Source organism: Schistocerca nitens, chromosome 5 (genome assembly GCF_023898315.1).
Source record: "Schistocerca nitens isolate TAMUIC-IGC-003100 chromosome 5, iqSchNite1.1, whole genome shotgun sequence".
Lineage (NCBI taxonomy): Eukaryota > Metazoa > Arthropoda > Insecta > Orthoptera > Acrididae > Schistocerca > Schistocerca nitens.
The window spans coordinates 307,830,771-307,858,712 of NC_064618.1; the positions used below are offsets into that span (position 1 = coordinate 307,830,771).

General features: G+C 38.9%; 1 protein-coding gene across 2 annotated transcripts in view; it reads right to left on the bottom strand.

The window, feature by feature from the left end:
• LOC126259223 (anaphase-promoting complex subunit 2) overlaps window positions 1–27,942 on the bottom strand; it is a 96,024-nt gene that overhangs the window by 51,280 nt on the left and 16,802 nt on the right. For both annotated transcript variants that reach the window (XM_049955835.1, XM_049955834.1), the window contains exons 3-5: window positions 26,682–26,790; window positions 24,384–24,522; window positions 13,534–13,714 (exon numbers count right to left, since the gene is read on the bottom strand). In XM_049955835.1, the coding sequence (XP_049811792.1) occupies window positions 13,534–13,714; window positions 24,384–24,522; window positions 26,682–26,790 (429 nt within the window). The remainder of the gene's footprint in view (window positions 1–13,533; window positions 13,715–24,383; window positions 24,523–26,681; window positions 26,791–27,942) is intronic.

Below are 27,942 nucleotides of genomic sequence, written 5' to 3' on the forward strand. Positions count from 1 at the left end.
TTCCAACAATACTTCTTCCTGTTATACATGGCAACTAGGTGATAGCATGTAGGGGGACAACACATTGAATCATTTGATTATTGCTACATGCCTCCTCTGCCAACCCATCTGTTAATTCATTTTCCTCAATATTGAGCACGTCCTTATTGCTGATTTTTTTGGTTACTTCCTATGTGCTCTGGCACCCAACAAAATGATACCTCCTCCTCCAGCCTTTGTAGCCAGAAAAAGGTGTCTTCGACAGCTTGCACTAATTCATACTGATAGGTAAAGGCGTTGCAGAGACTGAAAGGGACTTAGGGAAACAGAAGATGAGGAAAGTTGCAGTCTGAATATGTCTGTCTATTTTAGCATCCTCAAGATAACTTTTAGTTTTGCATCATAAACATTAAATTCTTTAGAGAGACAGACCTCAAGGATACATTCAGAGAAAACCACAGAGAAGCCAAGAGAGTCCATCTGTTTACAACCAACTATGCAATTACAGTGCTCATTTAAAATTTCATAAAATGTCGAATTAAAACCATATGCAGAAGTGCAGTCTGGCCTATACATCATTAAATCTTAAATTTCTCTGAGCCTCTTCAATAGCCAGGCTTACAATTAATTCAACCCTGGATGTAAGTGGTACTTGCCAAGTGTGTTCAGCTAATGTTCCACATGGATCCAAAATGACCATGTTACTTGTGGATGATTTGAGAAAATTTGTTTCATAGTAGGATGCTTATGTGTTATGCTGGTGATGTGGGACAGTGAGGATCTTATATGCCTGATGCACTTGAGGTGCAATACCACCAGATGGCAAGTGGTGGCTCCCTAGCCTCAACACAGAGGCTGGTCCTGTAAGAACCGGTGGCCAGACTGATACCCTCATGTTGCGCAGCATAAATGATGACATGTAAATGGACTCATATGAGACTGTCCTGAATGTTTTGTCTGAAAATTACTTTGAGCAGACAGTTAAAGAAACAATGTGTGTAGGCAATGTCTCAGACCTCCTATAATTAACAGACTTGAACTTTTTGTATCAGTTAATGTAGAGGAGGGACTCCATGATAGTAAAGCTGTGACAGCATTAATGACTATGAGTATCACATGGAGTGTTTAAAATGGCATGAAAATTTAGCAAGAGTGACAGAGAGACTGCAGCATACCTAAGTATTCAATGTAAAATATGCAGCTCTGAAGACTAATATGTGGAGCAGAAACGAGTAAAACTCAAAAGCATTGTACAATGTGCCTCAGACAAGTAGCTGCTCAACAAGGTTATGAGAGATGGAAAAGACCCATCGTGACTCAACAGATGTATTACAGAGCTACTGCAAAGCAAGTCAAAGCCAAGTAGACAAACAGAATATGAATGAAGACAAAATGAGTGTGAGGAGAGCAATGCAAAAAGCATTGGTTTGAATATCGCATGCAACTGGAAGCACACTTCATCACCTATAACGTTACAGACATGGCGCATATTGCTTTTTGTGCATCAGTGCTGACATGTACCATCTATGTTTAAAACTGTGCTCTGATTCTCTTCCAGAAGATGTTAGTTATGGCAATCTCATTCACAAACTTGGTGAACATTTTGACACTCAGCTTCAGCTGCTGTGAGGTCCAAATTTGTTCATGTCAAGAAGCAGCCTGAACAGACTTTAAAACTATGGATTGCTGAACTTAGAGGCCTAACAAGACATTGCAGGTTCCATTTTTCTTATGGACTCAGCTACAGTAATCTTATGTTACATGACGCAATCACACAAACTGTGTCAGAAGTATCCATTCACACTGCTATTCTAAAATTGCCAGATCCTGACCTGAAAACAGTTTTGTCTATTGTGGAATCTCAAAGTATTGTGAACACAACTGAGATTGATTTGGAGGCTCTGAGTATTTCTCATGTTCAGACTGCACAAGACACTTAGTCTAAAGCTCATGTCAATGGGTGTCAGAATAAAAGTAAGTGCAAAGGTAAAAACTTTCATTCTCATGGTACACCTGCTGTACTACAGAACAGGATGAGGAAGCTTTGTCCTCAGTGCTTTTCATATCACAGAAAAGCTTGTCCTTGCTGACACAACGTGTTTCCAGTGTGGTAGGCAAGGTCACATCCCAACAGTCTATTTACACAGTAGCCAGGGCAAGCTCCAGGCTGACACATGACTACAGCAAAGCTAACAGGAAGTTCATGTCATGTCAGCAATACCATTACTGCCAGCGCAAATGAAGACTCATGTTTATGCATTGTGAAAACCTTCTGATATAGCACATGACAGACATAATATTTGTCCATTTAAGAGTAGTTCACCAGACAATTAAATTTCAGTTAACCACAGATGTATCTACTTTACTTATCAATAAAGACACACAAGAAGCGATCCGCAGCCCACGGCTACAGCAACCTGTTTTGTCTACGTATAATGGAACACCAGTACCTGAGTCGCCAGCAACTTTTTGTAATGTTACCAAATGTGTTTCATTTTACATACTCAGTTCTAGAAACAGTGTCGACATTTTTGGTTTAGACTTGATTGATTTGTCCGGCCTCTGCATGCAAGAAACTGTATTACAAATCAGAGTTTCAGTGCCTCATACTAATGTTTCACATATATGTAATATGTAAGGAAGGGTTCCCTTTGCGCGGTTTCACAAGTGTCATGACACATTTCAACAGTTAAAGGACACATTATTACATCTTCGTCATCTGATTAATTTTGATCCAGCTGAGCCTGTTGAGTTAACTGTGGATAGCATCATCTTATGGGATTGGAGCTGTGCTCTCCCACATGATTGGTTCACTTAATAGGTCCACAGCCTTTGCCTCAGAAACTCTCAACAAACTGCAGTGCAATTACAGTCAACTTTATAAAGAGGTGCTCAACATTATCCATGGTGTTCCACCAATACTTGTAGGGTCAGAAGTTCTATTTGATTACAGATCATTGCTCTTTAGCAGCTTTGTTCAATCCTTCCAAGCCTGTCCCACCACTGACAGTGCAAAAATTGCAACAATTGGCTCTGTGTGTGTCTAAATATCAGTACAAATTGTTGTACAGGCCCACTGCCCAACATTTGGATGCTGACTGGTCTGGATTACCAGTCATTACTGACACAGCTTTTGATTCATATGTGGAAACATGCTATTAAAGCAGTATCCAGGATTTTGAAATTCTTCAAAATCCTCCTCTCAATTTTTAAGTATTGCTGCAGCAACTGCTTTCAACCCAACACTTCATGTAGTTTTGCAATATGTGCACTATAGGCAGCCACATAGATTGAAAGAAATTCCCGACCCAGTGGCACATAGCTACTTTTTGCATTGTCACACACTATTCAGGCAGTCATGTGTTCTGCTTTTGTGTACAGTGAATGATAATGCACTGCTTGTGACTCCTCACTCCATCCAGTGGGAAGTTTTGGCTTTGTTGCACCAAGGTTACTGCAGCATAGTTCACACAAAGCAATTCACCCAACATCACTGCACTTGGCAAGGCATGGACATGCAGAATGACAAATGATCTCTCATTGTTATGTTTGTGTGGAACACCAGTAATCTCCATTGCAACACTTTTTTGAGTTACAATGTCCATTCAGACTGTGGAAATGCACCCATATTGATTTCGTGGGTGCAATCTTGGTCATACAATGCAGGAGAGACATACAGAAAATTTTCTTTTGTTGGTGGTGGTTGGTGGTGGTTAGTGTTTAACGTCCCGTCGACAACGAGGTCGTTAGAGACGGAGCGCAAGCTCGGGTTAGGGAAGGATTGGGAAGGAAATCGGCCGTGCCCTTTCAGAGGAACCATCTCGGCATTTGCCTGAAACGATTTAGGGAAATCACGGAAAACCTAAATCAGGATGGCCGGAGACGGGATTGAACCGTCGTCCTCCCGAATGCGAGTCCAGTGTGCTAACCACTGCGCCACCTCGCTCGGTTTTTCTTTTGTTATCCCCATGACCACTACTGCTAGTAAGGTATCAGCTTTGTCTTCTATTTTTTGTCTTGAAGATCTTCCTAAGGAACTTTTCTCAGATAATGAACTGCAATTAATGCCAGCCGAATTTCAACAGTTTTGTGCAGTCAATGGCACACCATCTAACTATTATTCTTTTTGACCTTCGGTCAAATGGTGACGTTGAACGGTTCATTTGAATGTTCAAATGTCACATGAAGAAACTCCATTCCTCCCACTCATGGGAGCATGCCCTGAAGGTTTTCTTTCCTCCTTCCACTTCTTGACATCGGAAGTTACCAGCAGAACTATCATAGTCACCATCCCCAAAACCAATTGCATCTTCTGCAGTTGCTGTGCAAACAATTCATTCCAGTACATCAGACAAAGTTTCAACTGCAGCATGAAGTCTACTTTAAACTTTTTGGCAAGAAATAATGTTGGGAGTATGGTGTCATCATAGAAGTCTTGTGACATTCATTTCACATCCTTCAATGTTCCACTGGGCTGCAACAGCATCACCAGAACCAACTGCAGCACTCTTATGTTAGTGATTCTGCAGCAGCATTTCTGCCCATAGATCCAGCACACCACTAGGGTGCACAACAACTTTTTGACTGGTGTTCCCAGTCACTCACAAGGTGGATATTGGGGTGCTGATAGGGAGCTGCCATCAGCTGTCATTCCACTCCGTCTATGTCCACATTCAGGCCTTCCCTCCACTCCCGCCATCATCATGTGACACAGCACTATACGATATTGGTGTGGAGGTTAGGGGGAAGGGGAGGGGGGGGGGAGGGGGGAAGGAATACGGTGGTGTCCAAAGAATGAGGTACCATGACAAAGTTAGTACCTCACAATGGAAGACACAGCTGCTAGACACAGCAACAAACAAGAGATGTCAACGTACACACACCCTCACAAGAGTTTCCAAATGCCAGTGCTGCTGAAGACCAACTTACTTCAGAGCAGAGTGCCACTCAGCCCACTCTGCAATTGTTTTCAAAGACAACAGCATCATCTCACTACAGAGCCAGCAGCATGAGAGTTGTACCAGACAGAAGTATGTAGCTGCAGACCTTTACAACAATACACCACCATTCTCATACCAGACAGAAGTATGTAGCTGCAGACCTTTACAACAATACACCACCATTCTCACCTCAGCCTTCACTGCATGTAAATACCCAACAGCCTAGATAAAAAGCAGATTTCCTGGGCCATCACATCGAATCCTGGTACTGCTGATCCCTCCACAAAAAAAAAAAAAAAATATTGTAGCAGTCTGGAATGTGTTAATTACCTACTTTGATAGGGCCGTGACTTCCTAAAATCATGCTCTGAAATGAGATCTATTCTGTCCGAAATTTTGCCTACTACACTCTTGCACTCCCAATCCCCACAATATTCTTGTAAGACCCTATGCTCCTTCTGCATCCATCTCCCTACCCTGTGGCTCCAACCCCTTTGACCATCCCTGCTGCAAAAGTTCTACCACCACCAATAGCAGTCCTGTAACGGGCAAAACATATAATATCAAAGGGAGAGCCACTTGTGAAATGACCATAAACCAGTTGTTACATAAACACTGTTCGGCCTTCTATATCTGCATGACTACCACCAAATTATCAATTAGAATGAATGGGTGTAGACAGAGGGTGAACACTGGCAACTCACAATATCCTGTTGCAGAGCATGCTCTACAGCATGACAGTCGTGACCTCAGTGCCTGTTTCACCACATGTGCCACCTGGATTCTTCCCCCAGACACCAGTTTTTCAGAACTCCACAGGTGGGAACTAGCACTACAACATGTCCTTGATTCTCACCATCCACCTGGCCTTAATTTACATTAATTTCTTCCGCATCAACATTTCTTCACAGTAACTACTCTTTGTTTCACTCCGTTTCAGTTTTCTACGTCTTTCATTATCTTACCTACCTATTTTTCACCATCCCCCTCCCACCTCCATTACATACAATGCACTTAACATTTCACTCTTATTAACTCATCCATGATGTTTAAGCAGTAATCTCTGTCTGCATATTACCCTGTCTTCCATTACTTTAAGCTCTCAGGTTTTCAAATCTCATCTGATACAGTCCCTGGCAATAAGTCTTTTGTTCTCATCCCACGCGGTAACTCTCCCCTGACCTATAGTTCTGGGTTACTTTCCCAAAATCTGCCCCTTTTCCAAGACCTCTCCAGTCCTTTTCCTTCACCCCTCTTCCTTTCCCTTCAACCCTTCTGCCTGAAGAAGGAGCCACTGGCTCCGTAAGCTTGCCAAATTATAACTTTCTTTTATGTATATGTTGTGCCACTGATTGGTGAGTAGATATTTTATCTATCCAGTTTAATTATTTTGTCAATAATTGTTTGTTTTCATTGTTATATTAATCTATCCTTTTTGTAATACTGTTGTTATTCCACCCTATTTAATTTGAGAAGCATCATGTTTATTTTCAAAAATGAATATTTTGGTGCAAGCTTGACTTCCAGCAACCACTGCAGAATTTGAAAAACGAAAGGTGATCATGATGAAGTAACAAGGTGAGTGAATTAATATGCTGAATCTGTAGCTCACGAACAAACAAATTATCTACAACCAATGGAAACACTGCATTCTGACACACATCACAGTTCACAGAACAAACATTGCAGTAATTGAATCACATTAATAAGGAATAACCAGAGAACTGAGCTATGGAAGAAAATATGTGATATTTTATAGAAGATACACTTGATATTATTGCTGCTTCCATTGACAACTGAGTCAAATTAGGAGGACATGCAGAAGCCATGTCACCTATGGGACAGAATTTTGTCAACAATTTCGAAATGACTGCATAAATTTTGCTTGTCTAATAGCATTTGGCATTAATTCATATGATATCTATGATTTTCTTGTAAGATTAAGAGCAAATGACATAGTGTTAACATTTAGTAAAGTGATTATTTTCAAAAGAGACAAGAGTGAGCTTTACCAATACAGTTATGCCTGAACTTTATGTTGTGTCAAATAGGGATACTTGAAATATTTTGGGAAAATCGAACAGAGACAGAAAGGGGGATTGCAAGTAGAATGTCAACAGCTTTGTGCCTATATTAAGCAAACTGAGGTACGTGGATAGATTGATGTATCCAGAAATGTGACTTGAGATATATTTTTCTGTGGCACTGGTGCAGAGTGGTAATAGTTGTGTGCCATTGACAGGCGAGTTTCCCAATCTGTAAGGATTTTGCAGATTGACATCTACAAGGTCCTGTTAATTTTTATATTACTTCCCATTTCAATTTCTATACAATGATCTCTTCATCATTTACTATTCTGTCTTCTTTAAATTACAGTTTCTTTCATTATCCTATTTATACTATGCAGATAATGAGACAAGTACATTAATAATTTATACAGACAAAATTAATGTATGATAAATACTTAGAAGATTAATATTATTATCAAGTCAGAGTAAATGTACATTACCTATAGTAATATTTGTGTTCAATACAAGTGTGGCAATATAAGATGTGCATGTCAGCCGCACAACTTGGTCACTGCTAATGGAGCGTAGAGGAGTACTTGAAAGATACAGAGAAAGAAAACCAAGCAATATGGTGTGGATTCACGTTAAAGCATGAGTGAATTTAACTCAAAATACATGAGTCAAGATCAGAGCAAAGATGTCTAGAATGATAAATGGATACTGTACTCTACCTTGCAGGGAGGGAGAGGGGGGGGGGGGGGGAGCACCACGAAGGAATTATCCAAATCAGCAGATGTGATGTTCACGTACAGACAAACAAACGACTACAATTAATTTCAGAAATATTTAATGGTTTATTCAAGAGAAAGAGCTTCACAAACTGAGCAAGCCAATAACACTTTGGTCCACCTCTGGCGCTTTTGCAAGCAGTTATTCAGCTTGGCATTGATTGGCAGAGCTGTAGGATGTCCTCCTGAGGGATATCATGCCATCCTGAGCTGGACGGAGGGCTCTGCCCCTAATGCTCCAAACATTATCAGTTAGGGAGAGATCCGGCGACCTTCCTGGCCAACGTAGGGTTTGGCAAGCACAAAGACAAGCAGTGCATAAAGACATCTTACTGAAATGTAAGCCCACGATGAAGAGCAACAAAACAGGACCCAGAATACCTTTGACATACCGCTGTGATTACAAACTAAAGTTTCTTGCTATAAAATGAAATGGTACCCCAGACCATCACTCCTGGGTGTTGGGCTGTACGATGAGCAACAGTCAGGTTCATAACGCACCACTGTCTGGGTTGTCTCCAGACATGTATTCACTGGTCATTGGGGCTCATTTCAAAGTTGGACTCATCAATGAAGACAATTCTACTCCAGTCAATGAGACTCTAGGCCAAATGTGCTCAACACCACTGCAAACAAATTTGTTTGTGTTCTTAGGTCAATGGTAGTTGGTGCAAGGGGCACCGTGAGCTCAGATTCCTTACTGTAGCCGTGTATTAATGGTCCTTAAGATCACTGAAACAACAGTTGCATGTTGGATTGATGATAATGATGAATCCAGGGTTGTGAGTGCCTCTCTGAGTGATCTAGTTAAATACAGGGTTAATAAATGAATAATAAGGTTGCAGTTGTCTGAGCTTTATGTGCTATTCCTAATGTATGTAATAACGACAAAAGGAGTATAGGGTGCATGGCACTAAAAGGTTGCCACTTGCTCTAAAAATGTTACTCCTACTGTCTGGTGGCAATGGAGGGAAAAATGCTTGAATATGTGCTGAGGTAAAGCATGAAATATCTATCAATCAAGCTGATGAAATACACTCACACTCATAAATTAAGGATAATGTTGATAAATGGTGAAACAACGCTCTGGTGGGCAGTTTTTAAATCACCTCAGGGTATGGCCATGAAGTGCATTTGACCTGTGGTCGCTGCACGGTGGCACTGGCAGCAGTCCACATACGCAGAGGTGTGTTGGTGCATGTCAGAGTACAGTGCAGCGAGTAAGTGTGCAGACATTTTCAGACGTGCTAATGGTGACTGTGTGTTGAAAATGGCTCAAAGAACACATACTGATGACGTTAAGAGGGGTAGAATACTAGAACAACTGGAGGCTGGTCAAACACAGCAGGTCCTAGCACGGGCCCTCCATGTGCCACAAAGTGTGATCTCAAGATTATGGCAACGATTCCAGCAGACAGGAAACATGTCCATTCGCTACAGTACGGGACATACACAGTGTATAGCACCACAAGAAGACCGATATACCACCATCAGTGCCCAAAGACAGCCAAGGAGTACTGCAGGTAGCCTTGCTCGGGACCTTACCACAGCCACACAGCCGCTGGAACAGTTGTCTCCAGACACACAGTCTACAGATGACTAACAACATGTTTTATTCGCCTGGAGACCTGCAAGGTGCATTCCACTGACCCCTAGTCACAGGAAAGCCTGTAAAGCTTGGTGTCAAGAATACAGTACATGGTCATTGGAACAGTGGTCCCAGGTTATGTTCACGCAGAGTCCAGGTATAGTCTGAACAGTGATTCTCGCCGGGTTTTCATCTGGCATGAACGAGGAACCAGATACCAACCCCTTAATGTCCTTGAAAGGGACCTGTATGAAGGGCGTGGTTTGATGGTGTGGGGTGGGATTATGATTGGTGGATGTACACGCCTGCACGTCTTTGACAAAGGAACTGTAACAGGTCAGGTGTATTGGGATGTCATTTTGCACTAGTATATCCACTTTTTCAGGGATGCAATGAGTCCCACCTTCATCCTGATGGATGATAATGCACGGCCCCACCGAGCTGCCATCGTGGAGGAGTACCCTGAAACAGAAGATATCAGACGAATGGAGTGGCCTGCCTGTTATCTAGACCTAAACCCCATCGAGCATGTCTGGGATGCTTTCGGTCGATGTATCGCTGCACATCTTCAAACCCCTACGACACTTCAGGAGCTCCGACAGGCACTGGTGCAAGAATGGGAGGCTATAACCCAGCAGCTGCTCGACCACCTGATCCAGGGTATGCCAACCCGTTGTGCGGCGTGTGTATGTGTGCATGGTGATCATATCCCATATTGATGTCAGGGTACATGCGCAGGAAACAGTGGCGTTTTGTAGCACGTATTTCGGGACGGTTTTCTCAACTTATCACCAATACCGTGGACTTACAGATCTGTGTCATGTTTGTTCCCTATGTGCCTATGCTATTAGCGCCAGTTTTGTATAGTGCCATGTTGTGTGACACCACATTCACAATTATCCTTAATTTATGAGCATGAGTGCATAATAAAGATTAGGTATATCCAATGAACCACTGTGTATGCATATTTTGCAATTATCCACTAGTATATTTTATGAGGGTTTTTACATATTTTACACTAGGTATTGGCATGGTTTTGAATTAATCTGAAGAGCTCTATCTGGTTAACCGGTCTTTCCAATTTTTTTGAAGTTCAGCCCACAAGTATAATGAATGAGAGAGATGTACAAATAGATTATGGATAAAATATTTTATTGTTTTGTAATACTTAAAGAATCTGAGAAGAGATTAAATGAACTGCAATACACATGCAGCTTCTGGACACTGTAAACAGTATTAAACTCATAACGTGAATACTTATTTCATGGTCTGTTTGGACTTTACTGAGATTAAGTTACAGGGGCAACTGAATTAACAGCCCTCTATGTGGTCTATTTCACTTGTATAGAGTAAAGGTATGTACACAGAGATGGACAAAATATTTAGTTATCTGACATATTTAGAGAGTTAAAGTGGGAAGTTAAATTTGGATTACATGAGTTGCCACTGGGTAGAACTGCAAGTCAGTGTGTCTACAGGTTCAGAATAAATAGAGAATTGGATTGCTTAAAAGATAAACTGTTGAAAATATTTACCATTGTTATCTGTTATCTTCTCTGGTTATGGTGACATCATTTGTCTTAAGAATAGGGAGATGTGGTGTAATACATCATTTTGCTAAAGTGACATTTTGCATCTACCTATTGACGAATGGTAGGCATGACATTTGAAAGCAATTTACTAGGTAAGTAAGTATGAAACTGCAAACTGTTTGTAAGTTTTCGTTACTGTTTATGCATGAAAACTGGTACAGATGGATGCTGCACATCTTCAAGATGGGACGACGATGGGAGTCTAACTATGAGTTGCAATACTTGGTGGCTTGTAAGTTATTCTGTGCTGCACCATCATGGGCTGAAGAAGTGGAGCTCACATCGAGTAATGAGCACTGTGACAATGAAAATGACATCACAGAAAAACAATATAGATTCTTGCTATCGTTGATATGTTTATTCATTCTGTGGTTACATCTTGAGCTGTCAAGTTGACATTTCACACTGAGATTATAGTGGTGAACAGTCATTGTATCTGAGAGTATAAATATACATCATATTAATGTGAGAAATGCTGTATTTATTTTTGAGACTTGATTTTTCACTGTACTCTTGACTTCCAGTGACTGCTGCAGAATTTGGAAAATGAAGTACTTGCTTTTCAAGAATGGCAGTTGTGGACACATAACAAAGTGAGCAAATTAATATCATGAATAAATTAATATCATGAATAAATTAGTCATCTACAATCAATGGGAACACAGCACAGTGTAGCATTTAAATCTTAAAGGTTTTTGTATGTAGGGCTGAACTTTCAGTTTCTCACAGACTTTTTTCATTCTACAGCAATGTTCCTTGATGTGAAGTAGTAGTTTTCACTAACAGTCTCCCATTTCAGAGGTATTTCACCAACTTCAGTATTCCTGTTACCCCACAAAACACTTTCTGAAAGGTGACAACTTTTCGAATCTATCTTCTCTTTGCAATTAAAAACACATTTGGGCAGTTGATTTGTGTTCTATCATCATCGTAATCATCATCATCATCTTTGATGTTCAAGAAGGCCGAACTCATACATTCTCTACATGGGTTGTGTGTTAGTAATACCCAACAGCCTACCTGAACTGTTGAGAGTATTTTATTGATTGCTGTAAGTTTTATGAATGCCCTAGGAGTAGCTGGGGATATACTGCTGAATCAAGCAGAAGAAAGGTGTTGCAGGTGCAGCTTGTGCGCTAATGAACATTTTGCCCCAACAGCTATTCACCTTATTGGCAGGCAGGGTACATGTTTAAGGTGAGGCTCGTAACATCCTCACAAACAAATGGAAATTCATGTTCCCTTTGACACACACCTTTCTACTGGCACATCAAAATTTCCTCTGACTCATGTATGGAGCTTACAGTTCCAGGCAGATGGTGACATTCAACAGACCTCAACACAGGAACCATGGGTTCACCAAAACTGTATCCAGTCTAAACTGGTGTGTTCTCTAAGGTGCTCCCCGTTTAAAATGTGAAGTTTATCAAACGTTATGCAAGCATTACCCCTTGGAAAAAAGACAAAAAAGGAGAGAAAAATAAAAAAAAAGGTACAACATGGTGGGGAGAAAAATGAAAAGAGGGAGAATAAATAGAAAATCTGAACAGATGACAGTTGATGCTGATAATAGCAGGGACAGAATCCAGTTTGTGAATAGATGCAACAAAAAAGCAAGAACGGAAATAAAAGGAAGATTAGGGTTTAATGTCTTGTAAACAACGAGATCATTATGTATGGAGCATGAGCCCAGATTAGGGAAGGATGGGGAAGAAAATAGGTCATTCCCTTTTAAAGGAAACATCCCAGCATCTGCCTTAAGCATTTAGGGAAATAATGCAAACTTAAATCTGGATAGCTGGACAAGGATTTGAATTGTCTCTCCTGAATGCAAGTCCAGTGTGCTAATCACTGGGCCACCTCACATCATTCATGAGTGGGGCACTGTGGAGGACAATCAGCAAGAAATGAGGAGTAAATGAAGACACTAATGGAAAAGAAGAACAGATGGCTGTGGGAATCATGCACATATTAGATAACCAGTTCCCATTTCTGGAAATGAGAAGTGCCTTGTTAGTAGGGCTATTCGAAAGGACCTAAGTGACAAAATAAGTATCAAGGTCCTTGTTGTATTGTCCCCCCCCCCCCCCCCCCCCAAGAAAGGGTAAGAACTAAAGTATAAGGAGCTACGATTAAGTGTCTTCCAATTCCTAACAAGTATATCACAGAGGTAATATGGATGATGGAGTGACATTTGGGAGGTATGGGGCAGAGTTTTCATACTGTCAATCTCATTTCAGTATATGATGCAAGGAAGTCATAAAAATGGCCAAGAAGCTGATTAATAGATTCTAGACAAGAGTGGTACTGTGTAATATGGGAAAAACTGTTTCCGGCAGTTTTGGGACATTGAATGGCGGTACAATAAGGGACAAAGTGGTAGATCCATTTCACACACGCTGTAAGTGAAAGGAGCTCAATGTGGAAGAGATAACAAATCTTAAAATGGACAGCTGACTATAAGGTAGGCTAGTGTCTCCAGGAAAAAAAGGATGGGGGGTATTTGGGAAATATCTTGGGAATTTAGCAACAGAGAAAGTGTTGGGTTATGTCAGAAACTAATAAGTTTTGGATCACAAGTTTTGACAAATTTTTCAGCATATTTACATTATTTCCACTGCCAATTATTGTACATACCAATAATAATATTAAACAACTGCTCAATACGTGTCCGGGTATATGTCTCATACAAAAAGTGAGAGAGCTTCTGCTTGAATTTATTGAGAGCTTCTTGTGTGGAGCGTGTGCTAGGTGGGGCTGCATCAGTTCCAGCACAATATATTCGAGTCAGCCATCCCATTACAACAGTTTCCAGCCACTGCCAAGAGAGAAAACCACATTTTCTAGAAAGTTCTACATGAACAGAAAGTTTGAGGTAAATGTCATATTAATAAAAGTGCAAAAAATAATGATAATTTCTCTAACATTGAACTACTAGTTATAAATGCATAAAAAGAAGTTACATGTTGCCACCTATTTGTTCCCAACAATAATTACCCTTCTCAACAAAAAAAGATTCTTTCAAATTTCTATCTCTTTCCTTTTTCTGCAACCAAATATCTTCTGTGCCTCCTCTCTTTCTTGCCCTGCAATATTCTTATTTTATTCTTACAATGAGAGGTGATGTACTACTTTTGTAACTTTTAATGTGTTATTTAAATTCCTTTTTAAAACACTTTTCAAAATCAGTAAGCAGTTAAGTGTATCACAGTCTGCTGTACAACCTTCAATACAATGCCACTTAACCAGCCAAAGTTTCATTATACATGTTAATCAAATGGTTACTCATTTGGTGTCATGAGGCTTAATGGACTCTATTTGAGACATTTCTATCCAAGAAAATTTTTTGCAGTCGCCAAGAATTAAAACATGGAACCTCCAGAAGAACAGCCAGCAATGCTATACACTAAACCACAAAGGTAATCAATATATAAGTGATGCATTACCTAATGAATCACTATTCTGAGGTGTGCTTTTTAAAATAAAATTGGTATATTTTTCATCGCATATATCAATTGTAAACAAAAATGAGGAATCAGAACCTCTCACCTGTAGCTGATTTAAGTGTCACACATAGAACAGCTACCGACACTGGGAGTTTACTGGCTTTTGTATTACAACTCTCTCTCTCTCTCTCTCTCTCCACCCCCCCCCCCCAATTTTAATTATATCCATTCCCACAAACAATCACACAGACATACAAAAGGTATCCATTTACGTCTACACTGACAGCCGATGAGTGACTGTCCAAAAGTTGACAGGAGTTAAGCAGCGGATAGATTGGAGCTTGCTGATGTTCTGATGTTATCTCTAGTAACTGCGCACATCATTTAGTCATTCCTGTCACACTGACAGCATAATTCACTATAGTTCAATTCTTTTATCTTGGCGGCTCGCGCATGCCCGCCTAGACGTGGGAGATTGCTGCGTTGCCAGTTGCACACGACGCACGCGCCAAGAGAAGCAGCGCCATAGTATAGCATAGTTCGCAACCTTACGTTTAGGGGGGAGCGCGCAGTTCATGAAGTAAAGCCACCACGGCCGCATTAACCCTTTCGCTGCTACAAAGACGTGCTCCCTGCAGTCCGCGCTGTGGGCGATTTTGTCACTGCACTGCTCGCCTGTGCAGACACATTGTGTTCCGACTGCTTTGACACTCTTTATCATTCGATTTCATAAAAACTATTTGGCTCAAAAATTAGATTTTTACTTATCTTCTTGACTGATACCTTCCCCCCATAAATGACTTAATTTTGTTTCGATGTTCAACGCAGTTATTATGCAGCATTAAATTTTGCACGAAATTTTGAAGAGTTTGCAGAGGTAAAGTCCATAGAGTATACTTTCCGGATGGTCGATTTTAGTTGCCACAATGTTGACAATGAAATGTGGACAAGATACCTATATATTTCATTTAATTTAAGTACCACATAAGTGTCATATGTAATATTCAGAAATATTCCACCTTTCGCAACTGTAACAAAAGTTTTACTTACACTGGGCACGTTTGGCTTTATTTTAAAGCACTTCAATCAATCAGAAGGAAGTAGACAAAATACATTAAACAAAACTGTCAGTGAAATGCTCAGAGCTATGTCAAATATAATTTTGTGTGTGGCACACACAAACAGTATTTATTTGCTAAAACACTGATGAGCCAACACAAACGTTGAATATTGTGCTACCGCAGCACAAAACTACGAAAGCTGACTTGGCAATGGAGGACACAAAATACAGTCCTCTTATGATGCTTCAAAAGAGAGAAAAGCATCTGGTCTAAATAAGTCGCTTATTACAGTTGCAGAAGAGGGATATATTTCAATACCATTGGTAAAACTGCGACTGTGGAACAAAAACAAGAAATAGAACATGAATACCATTGTGTATGTGCCATACCTTTTCACCTTTCACTTTAAAATAAAGCCAAACGCGCCCTGTATAAATAAAACTTTTATTACAGTCGTGAAAGACGGAATATTTCTCAATATTACATACGACACCTATGTGGTACTTAAATTAAATGAGATATTGTTATACAGTAAATATTATATGAAATGTAGGTATCTTGTCCACATTTCATTCTCAACATTGTGGCAACTAAAATCGACCATACGGAAAGTATACGCTATGGACTTTTACCTCTGCAAACTCTTCAAAATTTCGTGCAATGGTTTACTACATTTAATGTTACACATCAATACAAAATTAAGTCATTTATGGGGGGAAGGTATCAGTCAAGAAGACGTGTAAAAATCAAATTTTTTGGCCAAATAGTTTTTATGAAATTGAATGATAAGTGTGTCAAAGCAGTGGGAACACCATGTGTCTGCACAGGCGAGAAGTGCAGTGATGACAAAATCGCGCACAGCGCGGAATGCGGGGAGCACGTGTCTGCAGCAGCGGAAAAGTTAATGAAGAGGCAAAGCACTAGAAATTTCATTCAAACGAATAAAAATCGTGAAGTAAGGCACTCCAATATTGTTTTTAAATAAAGAAAATATTAAGCACCGCCCTAGGTTTGAACTCGTAACCTTTCATTTGGCAGCCCAACACCTTAACCGTTCCGCTACATCGGCTCATCGAACAGTGTAACTCCATAAGGACTCTAACACCTCACGCAACTACTTATACACACTGTTGGTATGACTATGAATTACTCACGCTTCGTCGAAGTACAATAGGAAATAAACAATTACCGCTGTTCTTTATTGCGAAAAAGCAGTTAGTGAGATTCAAACAAACACCTTTCCTTGCTATCGCCTGAATTAGGAGTCTTATTGCTTGTTTGGTTTAATTAATTAATAGAATATGAAGCAATTGGTGTAAAGAATGCTTTTTCCAAACTTTCTATAAAAGAAAGTCTGCTATCAAGACATTGCTTTTGTTCTATTACTGTATTTATGACTGAACGTTTCAAAAACTGAAGAGACTTGTCCGTGCTCTGCACTGCAGTCGAGATCTGGCAACGTCGTTCTCTGTTCATTGGCTGACTGTGTTTTCTGATGTCAGATGCGCAGAACGAACCTAAACTCGGCCGCCAAGATATATGACGCGCACTTTAGAATTACTCATATTGCTCTTTGCTGGCTTAAAAAAAAATGACCCATCAATCCCTGAAAGCTTAAGTTATTCAAAAACTTGACACAACTCGGCACCCAAAGTTTTGACAAAAAAGCCATAAGCCATCAATATTTCACACTATGGTGTGGTTCAAGAACACAAGCTTTTACAGAATGTCATGACAGATGACACGACATGGGATCTAGACTCACTTCATCACTCAATTGGATGACATGAGTTTGCTATCTGTCATTTTTTCAAAAACATTTAAAGAACATCTAAGCAACCCGATAATTGTTTTGAAGCATATACAGGCTGCTTAAATCTGAAAAAGTGCCTCTTCATCACCCAAAAAATAAAACTTTTAGGGCATATAGTGAATGGTGATGGAGTCCACACTGATCCAGAGAAACTAAGAACAGTTGCAGATATTCCAAATACTCCACACATTCACAATGCAAGAATTTTTCTTGGATGTGCTCATACTACTGGTGATTCACACAGGACTTCAGTGCCAATGCACATCCCTCCCAAGAACTACTGCAGGGAGATGCCAAACTTTCCTGGAGAATGGTGCAAGAAAGATCTTTCCTTGTCCTTACGAAGGTGCTACATGTTCTCCAGTCTTATCATTGTAAGACAAGAATGGCAAGAGAGAACTTCATACCAACATTACTGGTTGTGGGATAGGTGCAGTTCAAGAATAAATTCAGGAAGGTGATACCTTACGCTCCCGGAGTGCTCTCCAAGTCTAAAATGAACTATTCTACAGACAAGGAAGAATGCCTTGCAGTTTTTTGGGCCATCAACCAGATACAGCAGTATTTATGTGGCAAATCATTTGCTGTTTTGACAGACTACCACTCCCTATGCTGGATGACTAATCTGAAGGATCTGTCAGTCAACTGGTGAGATGAGCACTCAGGCTTCAGAAGCATGACATCACGTTGGAAAACAAAGGTGGACACAAACGGAAGGGCACCGACTGCCTTCAAGAAATCCTTTGGAATAACACAGCAGCTTAGATAAAATCTCAAATCATAACTGCATTAAGTAACATCTCTGCTGAACTGAGGAAAGATACACCACTGCTGAAGCTTGAAGGAGGAGGAACCGACAAAAGGAGAATTCCAATTAAGAAATGGAATATTGTATAAGAGGAATTATTATCTGTTGGGGTAGAAATGGTTGATCATCATCCTAGGTCATCTACAGCCAACTATCTTAAAGTATTTCCAGAATGCAACATCTGGTCACCAGGTATTCATGAAGACTCTAGAGAACATCTACAACCTACATACTCCACAAGTAACAGTGTGATGCATGGCAGGGGCTGCCTTTTACCACTACTAATCATTTCATTTACTGTTCCACTCGCATATCGAGCGAGAGAAAAACAACTGTCTATATGCCTTCATAGGAGCCCTAATTTCTCGCGTCTTCAAGGTCCTTACATGAAATGTGCACTGGTGACAGCTGGATTGTTCTGCAGTCAGCTGCAAATGTCAGTTCTCTAAATTTTCTATAATGTTTTGTGAAAAGATCACCATCTTTCCTCCAGGGATTCCCATATGAGTTTGCACATGATTTCCATAATACAGTACATGCATGTTGATCAAACTTACTGGTAACAAATCAAGCAGCCTGCCTCTGAATTGTTTTGATATCTAGTTTTTATGTGACCTTGTGTTCTACATGTGGTCTCCCTTATAGAGGAGCTACATGTTCATAAAATTCTTCCTACAAACTGAAGTAGACGATTTGCCTTCCCTACTACCACCCTTTTGTAACATCATTTTGTAACATTATGCCTTAGATATTTAATCAACATGATTGTGTCAACCAGCACACTACCAATGTTGTATTTGAACATTATGGGATTGTTTTCCCTACTCACCTGCATTAATTTACATTTTTCTACATTTAGAGTGAGCTGTCACTCATCAAACCAACTAGAAATTATTCCTAAGTTATTGTGTATCCTCACATAGTCACTCAGTGATTGTTCCCATACACTACTGTGTCATCAGCAAACAGCTGCAGATTGCTGCTCACTCTATCTGTCATATTGTTTACGCATGTACAGAACAAGAGCTGTCTTATCACATTTCAGTTGGGTGCTCCTGATGATACCCTTATCCATGACAAACAGTTATTATTGATGACATCATACTAGGGTCTATTATTTAAGGAGTCTTTGAGCAACTCACACATCTGGCAATCTAATCCATACTCTTGGACACTTGTTTCAGTCTGCAGTAGGGTACTGTGTCAAACACTTTGTGGAAATCTAGGAATATGGAAACTGCCTGTTGTCCTTCATCCATGGCTCACAGGATATCATGTGAGAAAAGGGGAAGCTGAGTTATGCATGAGCAATGCTGACTTGCAGACAGAAACTTTTCTGTCTCCAGGAAATTTATTATATTTGAACTTAGAATCAGACACAGGTATCACTGACCACATCTTTACTGATTGGTTAGCCACTGTGTGAGCCACTGGTTAGGAATGGGAACGATGGAAGTATGTGCTGCAATTACCTCAGGGGCATCAGGTACCACTTGCAGCAGCAACATTCTACCCAATAGGAATCAACCTCTTGAGGAGGTAACTGAAGTTAACAAATGGGAATCGCTGGATAAAAGTCTGCACTGACTGCCTAACCCACTATGACATAACCGAAGCTGTGCCAACAACCAAAGCTCTAGAAATTGCAAAATTCCTTGTAGAACACAGCATTCTGAAGCACAGAGCAATCTAAGTGATGATCTCTTATTGTGGAAAAGTTTTCCAGTCGAAACTAGTATGAAAGGTAATTACACATTGCAACATCACCTACAGGATGATAACTGAATGATGAATGGCCTCACAGAATGCTTCAATAAGACATAGGCAGATATGTTCTCAATGTACATTGACATCAAACAGGGAGACTGTTGTGGCATTCGCATAAAACACAGCGAAGCACGGCACTACAGGCTCTACACCATTCTAGCTGCTCCACAGTTGCAATGTCAAACCATCAATGGATACACAGATCCAGTTTCAACTGGCCAGTACTCATGATGACTGCATGAAACACCTCATCACCATGACCAAAGAAACAAGGCAGCTGGCTTGCACATGGACCGCAGACACCCAGGAGAAAGACTGAGAGTGCTATAACGCCAAGCACCAACCAGTGAGATTCAGTCTGGCAGACTTGGTACAGACTTTTATGCCTTATGGAAGCTAGGACTATAAGAATAGAAACTAAAGCACTACTTTGTGCCAAATCGTATGCTCCATTGCTTGTCAGATGTCACACATGAAGTTGAGGATTATGACCCTTCTGCCATAAGACAAAGGCACAGAGATGTGGTCTGTATCTTCTGTTTTAAGACCTACTACATTCCAGAGGTGCTGAAGAACTTCTGAAATAGTGGGTCGCTGTTTCCCGAAAGAGGGAGCGATGCTACAAGCTGTGGTGCATGCAGTGTGCCATGGTGAATAGCATTGCTGGCTGGTGTGCTGCAGGTCTCCAGTTTGAATCTGACCACTAGCAATTCTTTGTTATTAACAGGGGGAGGCCACGATGTAGCGATTACAGATTTACTTCAAACTTTGTACACTTTTAGTAGACCATTAAAACAATATGATGTGCAAGCAGTAAGATGCACTACCTTGGCAATTCCCAGAAAATCGCAAGAGAAGTTTTACGCATCTATTGTGTAACTGATGTATCTGTGCGTAGGTACCAGACATTAGAGTTCATGGTGCTCAAGCAGTTAGTGTTCGAGTTTCATAAAACAAACGTGTATGAGGTGACGGTTCAACTCTTGCTCAAAATTAATTGTTAATCTATATTTTTTTTTCATCATGTTATTTAATTTATATGACATTTGAGAGGTATATAATTAAAAAACACATGTATTTGCACAAATTTTAGTGAATTTAATGTTATTTGACTACTTACTACTTTTAATTAAATCTATTATTAGAACAAACATATTCAGAAATATCAACAAGTAAATGAAGAAACGCATAGCGTTTTCTTGAAAATGCATGCCTGTTGTGATTTGTGAAATACCTTATACATGCAATCTGGTAATGTACCTGGAACTATTTTGTACCTCAATGCTTCGAGCTGCAGATACAGAGGCAGGCCCGCTTTTGGTAATTAAACTGCATAGCAGTGAGACATAGCTAATGTAGCAAGAACAAATAATATAGGTGCACATTTTTTTAATACCATAAAATTTACACTTGTACTACAAAAATGAAGGTTTGAACAGGTATCGAACCATTGCCTCATACACGTTCATCTTAGGAAGCTTGAACACTAGCCACTTGACCACCATGAATTCTAACGTCTGGCACCTACACGCAGATACATCAGTTACACAATAGAGATGTAAAACTTCTCTTGTGATTTTCTCGGAATTGCCAGAGTCGTGCACCTTACCACTTGCACATTATGTTGTTATGATGGCCTACTAAAAGGGTAAAAGTCTGAAGTAAATCGGTGATCCCATATCATGGTCTCCCCTTGTAAGTATATTTCTGGAACATTCTTGAAATATCTTATGTTTGTATATGCTGTATGGATAGCACTGCTGGCTGGTGTGCTGCTGGTCACAGTTTGAATCTGACCACCAGAAATTATTTGTTATTAAGTATTTATTATTTCTGGAACATTCTTGAAATATCTTATGTTTGTATATTCTGGAATATGTGATATTTGTATAAACACAAGCATTCTGGTATATTTAATGTCTGTATAATTAATTGCACTCTCTGTCCAGGAATTCACTTGTTTTCTGGATGTATAGTGGTGTTCATAATAAACATGATTTCAGTTCTAAGTGTTATATATCACTGATGACACTGTTTTCAGATTTAGACTTGATTCTGGTTAAAATATGACAATATGAATGGTTTCCCAATTGCAGTTTGTTTACTCCACAGCAGATTTTGAATTATCACACTCATCCAGAGAGAGAGAGAGGGGGGGGATTAAAGATTAAAGATACAGGACCTGGACAAAGAACCTTAAGTTGTTGAGAATTTCAAAATAAATATGAGGCAATGACTGAGAAACAGGGGAAAGAAACACAACAGAACATGAATCGGTCACTGCCAGAGACAGTGCAGTGAAGACAATAGAAGATCAAATATGCGAAAAGATGAATGACATAGGCTCAGTTGCCAAGCGAGAAGGTAAAACTGAAAGGTGGGAGGAACACGCATAATGGCTTCACAAGGGAAATGAACTTTAAGACAATGTTGTAGAAAGAGAACAGGAAATTGATGAAAGATTGTTTGGGAGGTATGCTACTGTGAGTCAAGACAAGGCACCTAGACTAGACAACTAGACAACATCCCCTCAAAATTACTGAGATCTTTGAGAGAACATACTATGACAAAACTATTCCAGTTGATTTGCAAGATATATGATACAGGTAAAATACAATCAGATTTCAAGAACAAGGCAACAGCTCCTGTTTCGAAGGCAGGTGTTGACAAGTAGGAATATTGTTAAATCATCATTTTAACAAATCATGGTTACAAAATACTGACACAAATTATTTACAGGAGATTGGAAAACTGGTATAAACTGACCTTGGGAAAGATCAGTTTGGATTCCAGACAAAGTAGCAACATGTGAGGCAATACTGACCCGATGATTTATTTAGAAGACAGGTTATAGAAAGGCAAACTTATGTTCATAGCATTTTTAGACTTAGAGAAAGTTTTTAGCAATACTGACTGGACTCTTTGAAATTAAGAAGGTAGCAGGGATAAAATACAAGGAGTTAAAAGTTATTTACAACTTGTACAGAAAGCAGGCTACAGTAATGTGAATCAAAGGGCATGAAAGGGAGGAATCCTCAGCGTTATTCAATCTGTACATTGAGAAAGAAGTAGAGGAAACTAAGGAGAAATTACAAAAGGGAATTAATGTCCAGGGTGGAGAAACAAAAGCTTTCAGGTTGTGGCACAGATGGCAACAGACTTGGAGGATCAGTTGAACAGAATGGACAGTGTTCTGAAAATAATGCACAAATGAACAACAACAAAATTAAATCAAGTGTAATGGAAAGTAGTTAATTAAATCAGGAAATGATGAGGGAATTATATTAGAAAATTAGATACTCAAAGTAGCATATGAGTTTTGCTATTTAGGAAGCAAAACAACTGATGATGGGTGAAGGTACTGTATGCGGAGTAACCTTGTATGGAAGTTAAATGTGGATGATAAGCAGTTACGGCAAGAAGAGCATAAGCTTTTATGATTTGATGCCACAGAAGACTGCTGAAGATCATATGGGTAGATGAAATAACTGATGAACAGGTAATGAATCAAATTTAGAAGACAAGAAATTTATGGCACAGCATACCTAGAAGAGGGGATCACTGATAGCAAATGTCCTGACATATCAAGGAACTGTCATTTTGATGGGAAGTGTGTAAAGGGGTAGGGTGGGAAATGGGGGTGAAAATTGTAGAGGGAGACCAAACCTTGAAACAAGTAAGCAGATTCAAATGGATATAGACTGCAGGAGTTATGAAGAGATGAAGGGCTAACACAGGGCAGACTAGTATGGAGAACTGCGTCAAACTAGTCTTAAGACAGAATATCACAACAACTCATCTTTGAGCAGAGAACACATACTAAACATTATTGAGGAAATCAAATTATGGCACAAGACACTGTGACTAACACAATAAACATCATTAACATCTATCAATCTAACTGAAGTGTTCACACTATTGCATATGATATGTAAGACCAACAATAACATATAACTATGAAATATATATGACATGTAATGTGCACAATACCTTCAAGAAAACACAGTTAGTTAATATGTTAATGAATATAAATCATGTTTATCCACGATGGCTTCCAGTTTATTTATGGTTTAGTAGTACATTCTTTGAACTGCTATGCATTATTTATCACAGATTTTGAGAGAGTAAGTGTAATGCAAAGCTGAAAATGCTTAAATCCTTAGGGATGAATAAACATAACTGTTGGAGAACCACACATATTATTCTTACTGTGTTCTTTGGTGCAATGAAAAACATTCTTTCTAAGCTAATATTAATCATAGATGGAATAATTTGGCATTTATCACACTAACAATTTATTGATAGAGGTGAAAGAAGAGGCAACTGACAGAAAAAAGCCTTAACAACTGAGGTCTTGAACCCCAGACCTTTGGACTGGTAATCTGAAATTTAAAGACTTAGCCACTACAGGACACAATCATTACTCTTAATGATTTTGGAAGGCGTGTGCATGAAACTGCTTAGAGAGTAAATGATAGGAAATTGAAAATCATATGAATCCTCACTGTGCCGCTATTAAATCATTTCAAGATAAATCTCAAAGGGTTTGATAACAAAATAGTCCAAATGGAGCATACTGGAAACACACTTACTTCATCTAAAGATGCAAGGTATGATGTATCAAAACTTCCTTTGCAGCTGTCATGTACATGCTTTTCAATCCGAACATGGATTAGAGAAGTTATGACTTCACTGGAAAGTCTCTCCAACAGCTCCATCTCAATCAGTTTCCTAAATAATTACATTTCAGGACATTAATGTAAAAGCATATGCTAAATTCAACATATGATGATGATACAGCATGTATTACTACAAAATGATAATTTGAGAAAAATACAATAAAAATAAAATAAGAACCAGCTAAAGAGACCAATTCTGCAGAGTAAGCTCCTAATTGGTGCATTTTGTGTACATAAGAGCATCAGTACTGCAGCTTTTAATTCAAGTAATCACTTGAGATTCCATCATGCACTAATAAACTTCATTTAAATAAAATTTGCTGCTCATCTCAGTTACGAAGCACAATATTTTTGAGAACTTCAGTGTTAACTTACTTTAATACTTACCTATCATTTGTGATTTCAGATCAAATGTCAATTATGTTCTACATTACAATTCATAATTCCAGTTGGTGTTCTTATTTATATCCCTTCTCCATAAATAAGTATACTTTGCAATTTGCAACTTTTAAAAACTTCCCTTTCTTTTCCTCTTGATTTTGTCCAACTACATGAATATTTAACAAAACAACTAACTAAATCATTCCTTATTATGCATCTATAACTCATTACTTACAACATATGTATTTTCATTAAATAAAATCATCAGTTATTTTGATTCCATATAATGCACTCTTAGTTCCAATCCAGATTTTCCTGTGTCATATTTAATAACTGTCTCATAATGTGTTGGACAGACTTTTTCTCTAACATTAAAATATGAAGTTGCCACTTCACTCTGTCTCTATACAGTAATGAATATGTTATACTGCTGAACATCACTTATTTTTTACTGCCCTTCTTTATGGTCATGTGCATATGCTCCTACCAGACTTCTCATTTCCTATTCACTCTGTTTCCTAGCATGTGAATTTTGCAGAATTCTGTCACTCTGAACTGTTTTTCTACTGTTTCTCCTTGAGTAAGGACACCTGTCATATCAAAACTGGTCAATTTACAACACATACTATCAATTACAGCACTTTTTTTCATCATTCCCTCTTACCTTTAACCATTTCAAATTGGAAAATGGTACTTTTGCATTCAATTGATCAACATTATTGTGCCATTTGTTTTTGCTCTTCATGTTACTATCTCAAGTTATATTCAAAACTGAGCAGAAGCTTTGAAGCTTTAAATCTCCATTGTTGACAATTTTTTCTTCCATTCTTATTTTAAGAATGGAAAGTTCTTATTGGAGTATAAAATATGGAAGGGGAAAAAGTAACAAGCTGTCACATACTCATAGCTGAGGGTTTGAGTTGTCTATAGGCACATAAATGAGACATTGTTGCTAAGCTTTGGAATGGATACTTCTTTAGGGCTAAAAGAAAACACACACACACACACACACACACACACACACACACACACACACACACACAAGATGATGTATGTTTGTTAATGAACAATGACTAACTGACAACCTCAGCTGCCGACAGGTGTCGTTGATATACCTCGATGTGGACAGCTGAAAATGTGTGCCCTGACCGGGACTCGAACCCAGGATCTCCTGCTTACATGGCAGACGCTCTATCCATCTGAGCCACTGAGGACACAGACGAATAGCGCAACTGCAGGGACTTGTCCCTTGCACACTTCCCGTGAGACTCACATTCCCAACTGTCCACAATTCTACATATGTATTGTACCTTATAGACATTTGCCCAACCACTCATTACTCATATCAACAACACCTGTCGGCAGCTGAGGTTGTCAGTTAGTCATCGTTTATTCCAGGGAAAAGCTGCATGGTCATCAACAGTAACTGTTCTTTCGAGAACAAGTTACTGTCTTCGCATGTTTGTTAATGCATGTTCCATTAATTCTGAGAAAGGATTCATTTAAAGCTTAGTACAGTCTTATTTTGAAGTTTAGGATCGTTGACTGATACAGATTATCCCATTTACTTGATTATCCAAGAAGCAGCAATACATACTAATAATAGTGTAATTCCGTAAATCATCAATGTTTAGATGTATAGCCAACAAAATATTCAATAGTCAGAAAACTACTAATACAATAGCCACAGTGAGTATATTAACAGATCACCACAGTTTGGACTTTGTGTGTATTCAATACTTTCTTTTGCAATGATGTTTCAGTGAAAACAGAAAATTTTTACCAATTATATGTATTCATAGCTCCAACACATATTATTGTGAATCTCACCTATTTGTCTCATGAAAGGCATCCAATATGGCTCGACACTGACAACCCTCAATTTCAGTGCCACAACCTCCACACACCACATTTTCACTATCTGCGACTTCATCTATATCTGCAACATTTTTTCAGCTTTAAATTAATAAAGTTGTTTTTAAAAACTAAAGGCAACAAGAGTTCTCAAATTCATATTTTACCTGTATCTCCTCTCATAAGAGGATAGTATCCATCTCAAAAAAAATATGTAACCAAAATTAGATAACAGTAATATGGTAAACATAAGCTTGAAGTTTTTAGATCAATGATTCTTCCTTTGAGATGTTCCCACGGACAGGAACTGCTTTGGACTGAAAGGTTTCTGCAGTTTTGTAATTCCGATGTACAGGTTGACAGATTTGACATTTCTTTTTCTACTATCAATCAATTTCAATCTTTCTTCCTGTTTTTCCTACTTAAGGGTCACAATAATTTAAAATTAAACAATGTTTCACTCTATCAGTTTCTGTTGTATCAGATACATTAGGTCTGCTACTTCTCTGTCGACTAAACAAAGGCAGAACATTTTGTGGTAGCCTCACAAGTAGCAGTTTCATACTCTATTTGAAACACACTGCAAATACTGTCTTAAAACAGTTGATATAACAATTGTATCAAGTTTAAGATTCACAATTAAGTAATTAAGATTCACAATTATGTAACAAACTCTACATAGCTGTTTTTAAATCACCTGTTTTATTGAGAGCAAAAGCCTAAGATCCACAATTATTTATTTACCTAATGGCTTCTTGACACATTAAAAAACACACATGTGCAGGTAATAACACATATATTTAACATATAATATATATAATATTATTTATTTACCTAATGGCTTCTTGACACATTAAAAAACACACATGTGCAGGTAATAACACATATATTTAACATATAATATAAAACATTACAAAGGAACATCTTGGTTATTTATGTAAACTAATCAACTTCTGGGCTGCCAGCAGGAAGTTTTCTGGTCTACCATTATATGACCTTTTACGCCATTCATCTGTGACGTGTCTGAAGGTCTGTGGTTCTCTACAATTTCAAAGTGGGGATGTTTGGTTACCCCATTTGTGTAGATAAATATGCGTATCTGATAGTTTTGGACCTAATTCTGTTTAGCATCGATAATGCTTGACATGGCAGCTCATATCCCAGTGACTTTTGAGCAATACAAGGCATATTATTATTTTTTGTCCCATTCATTCTTGAGTCTGTGCATTGGTGAAGT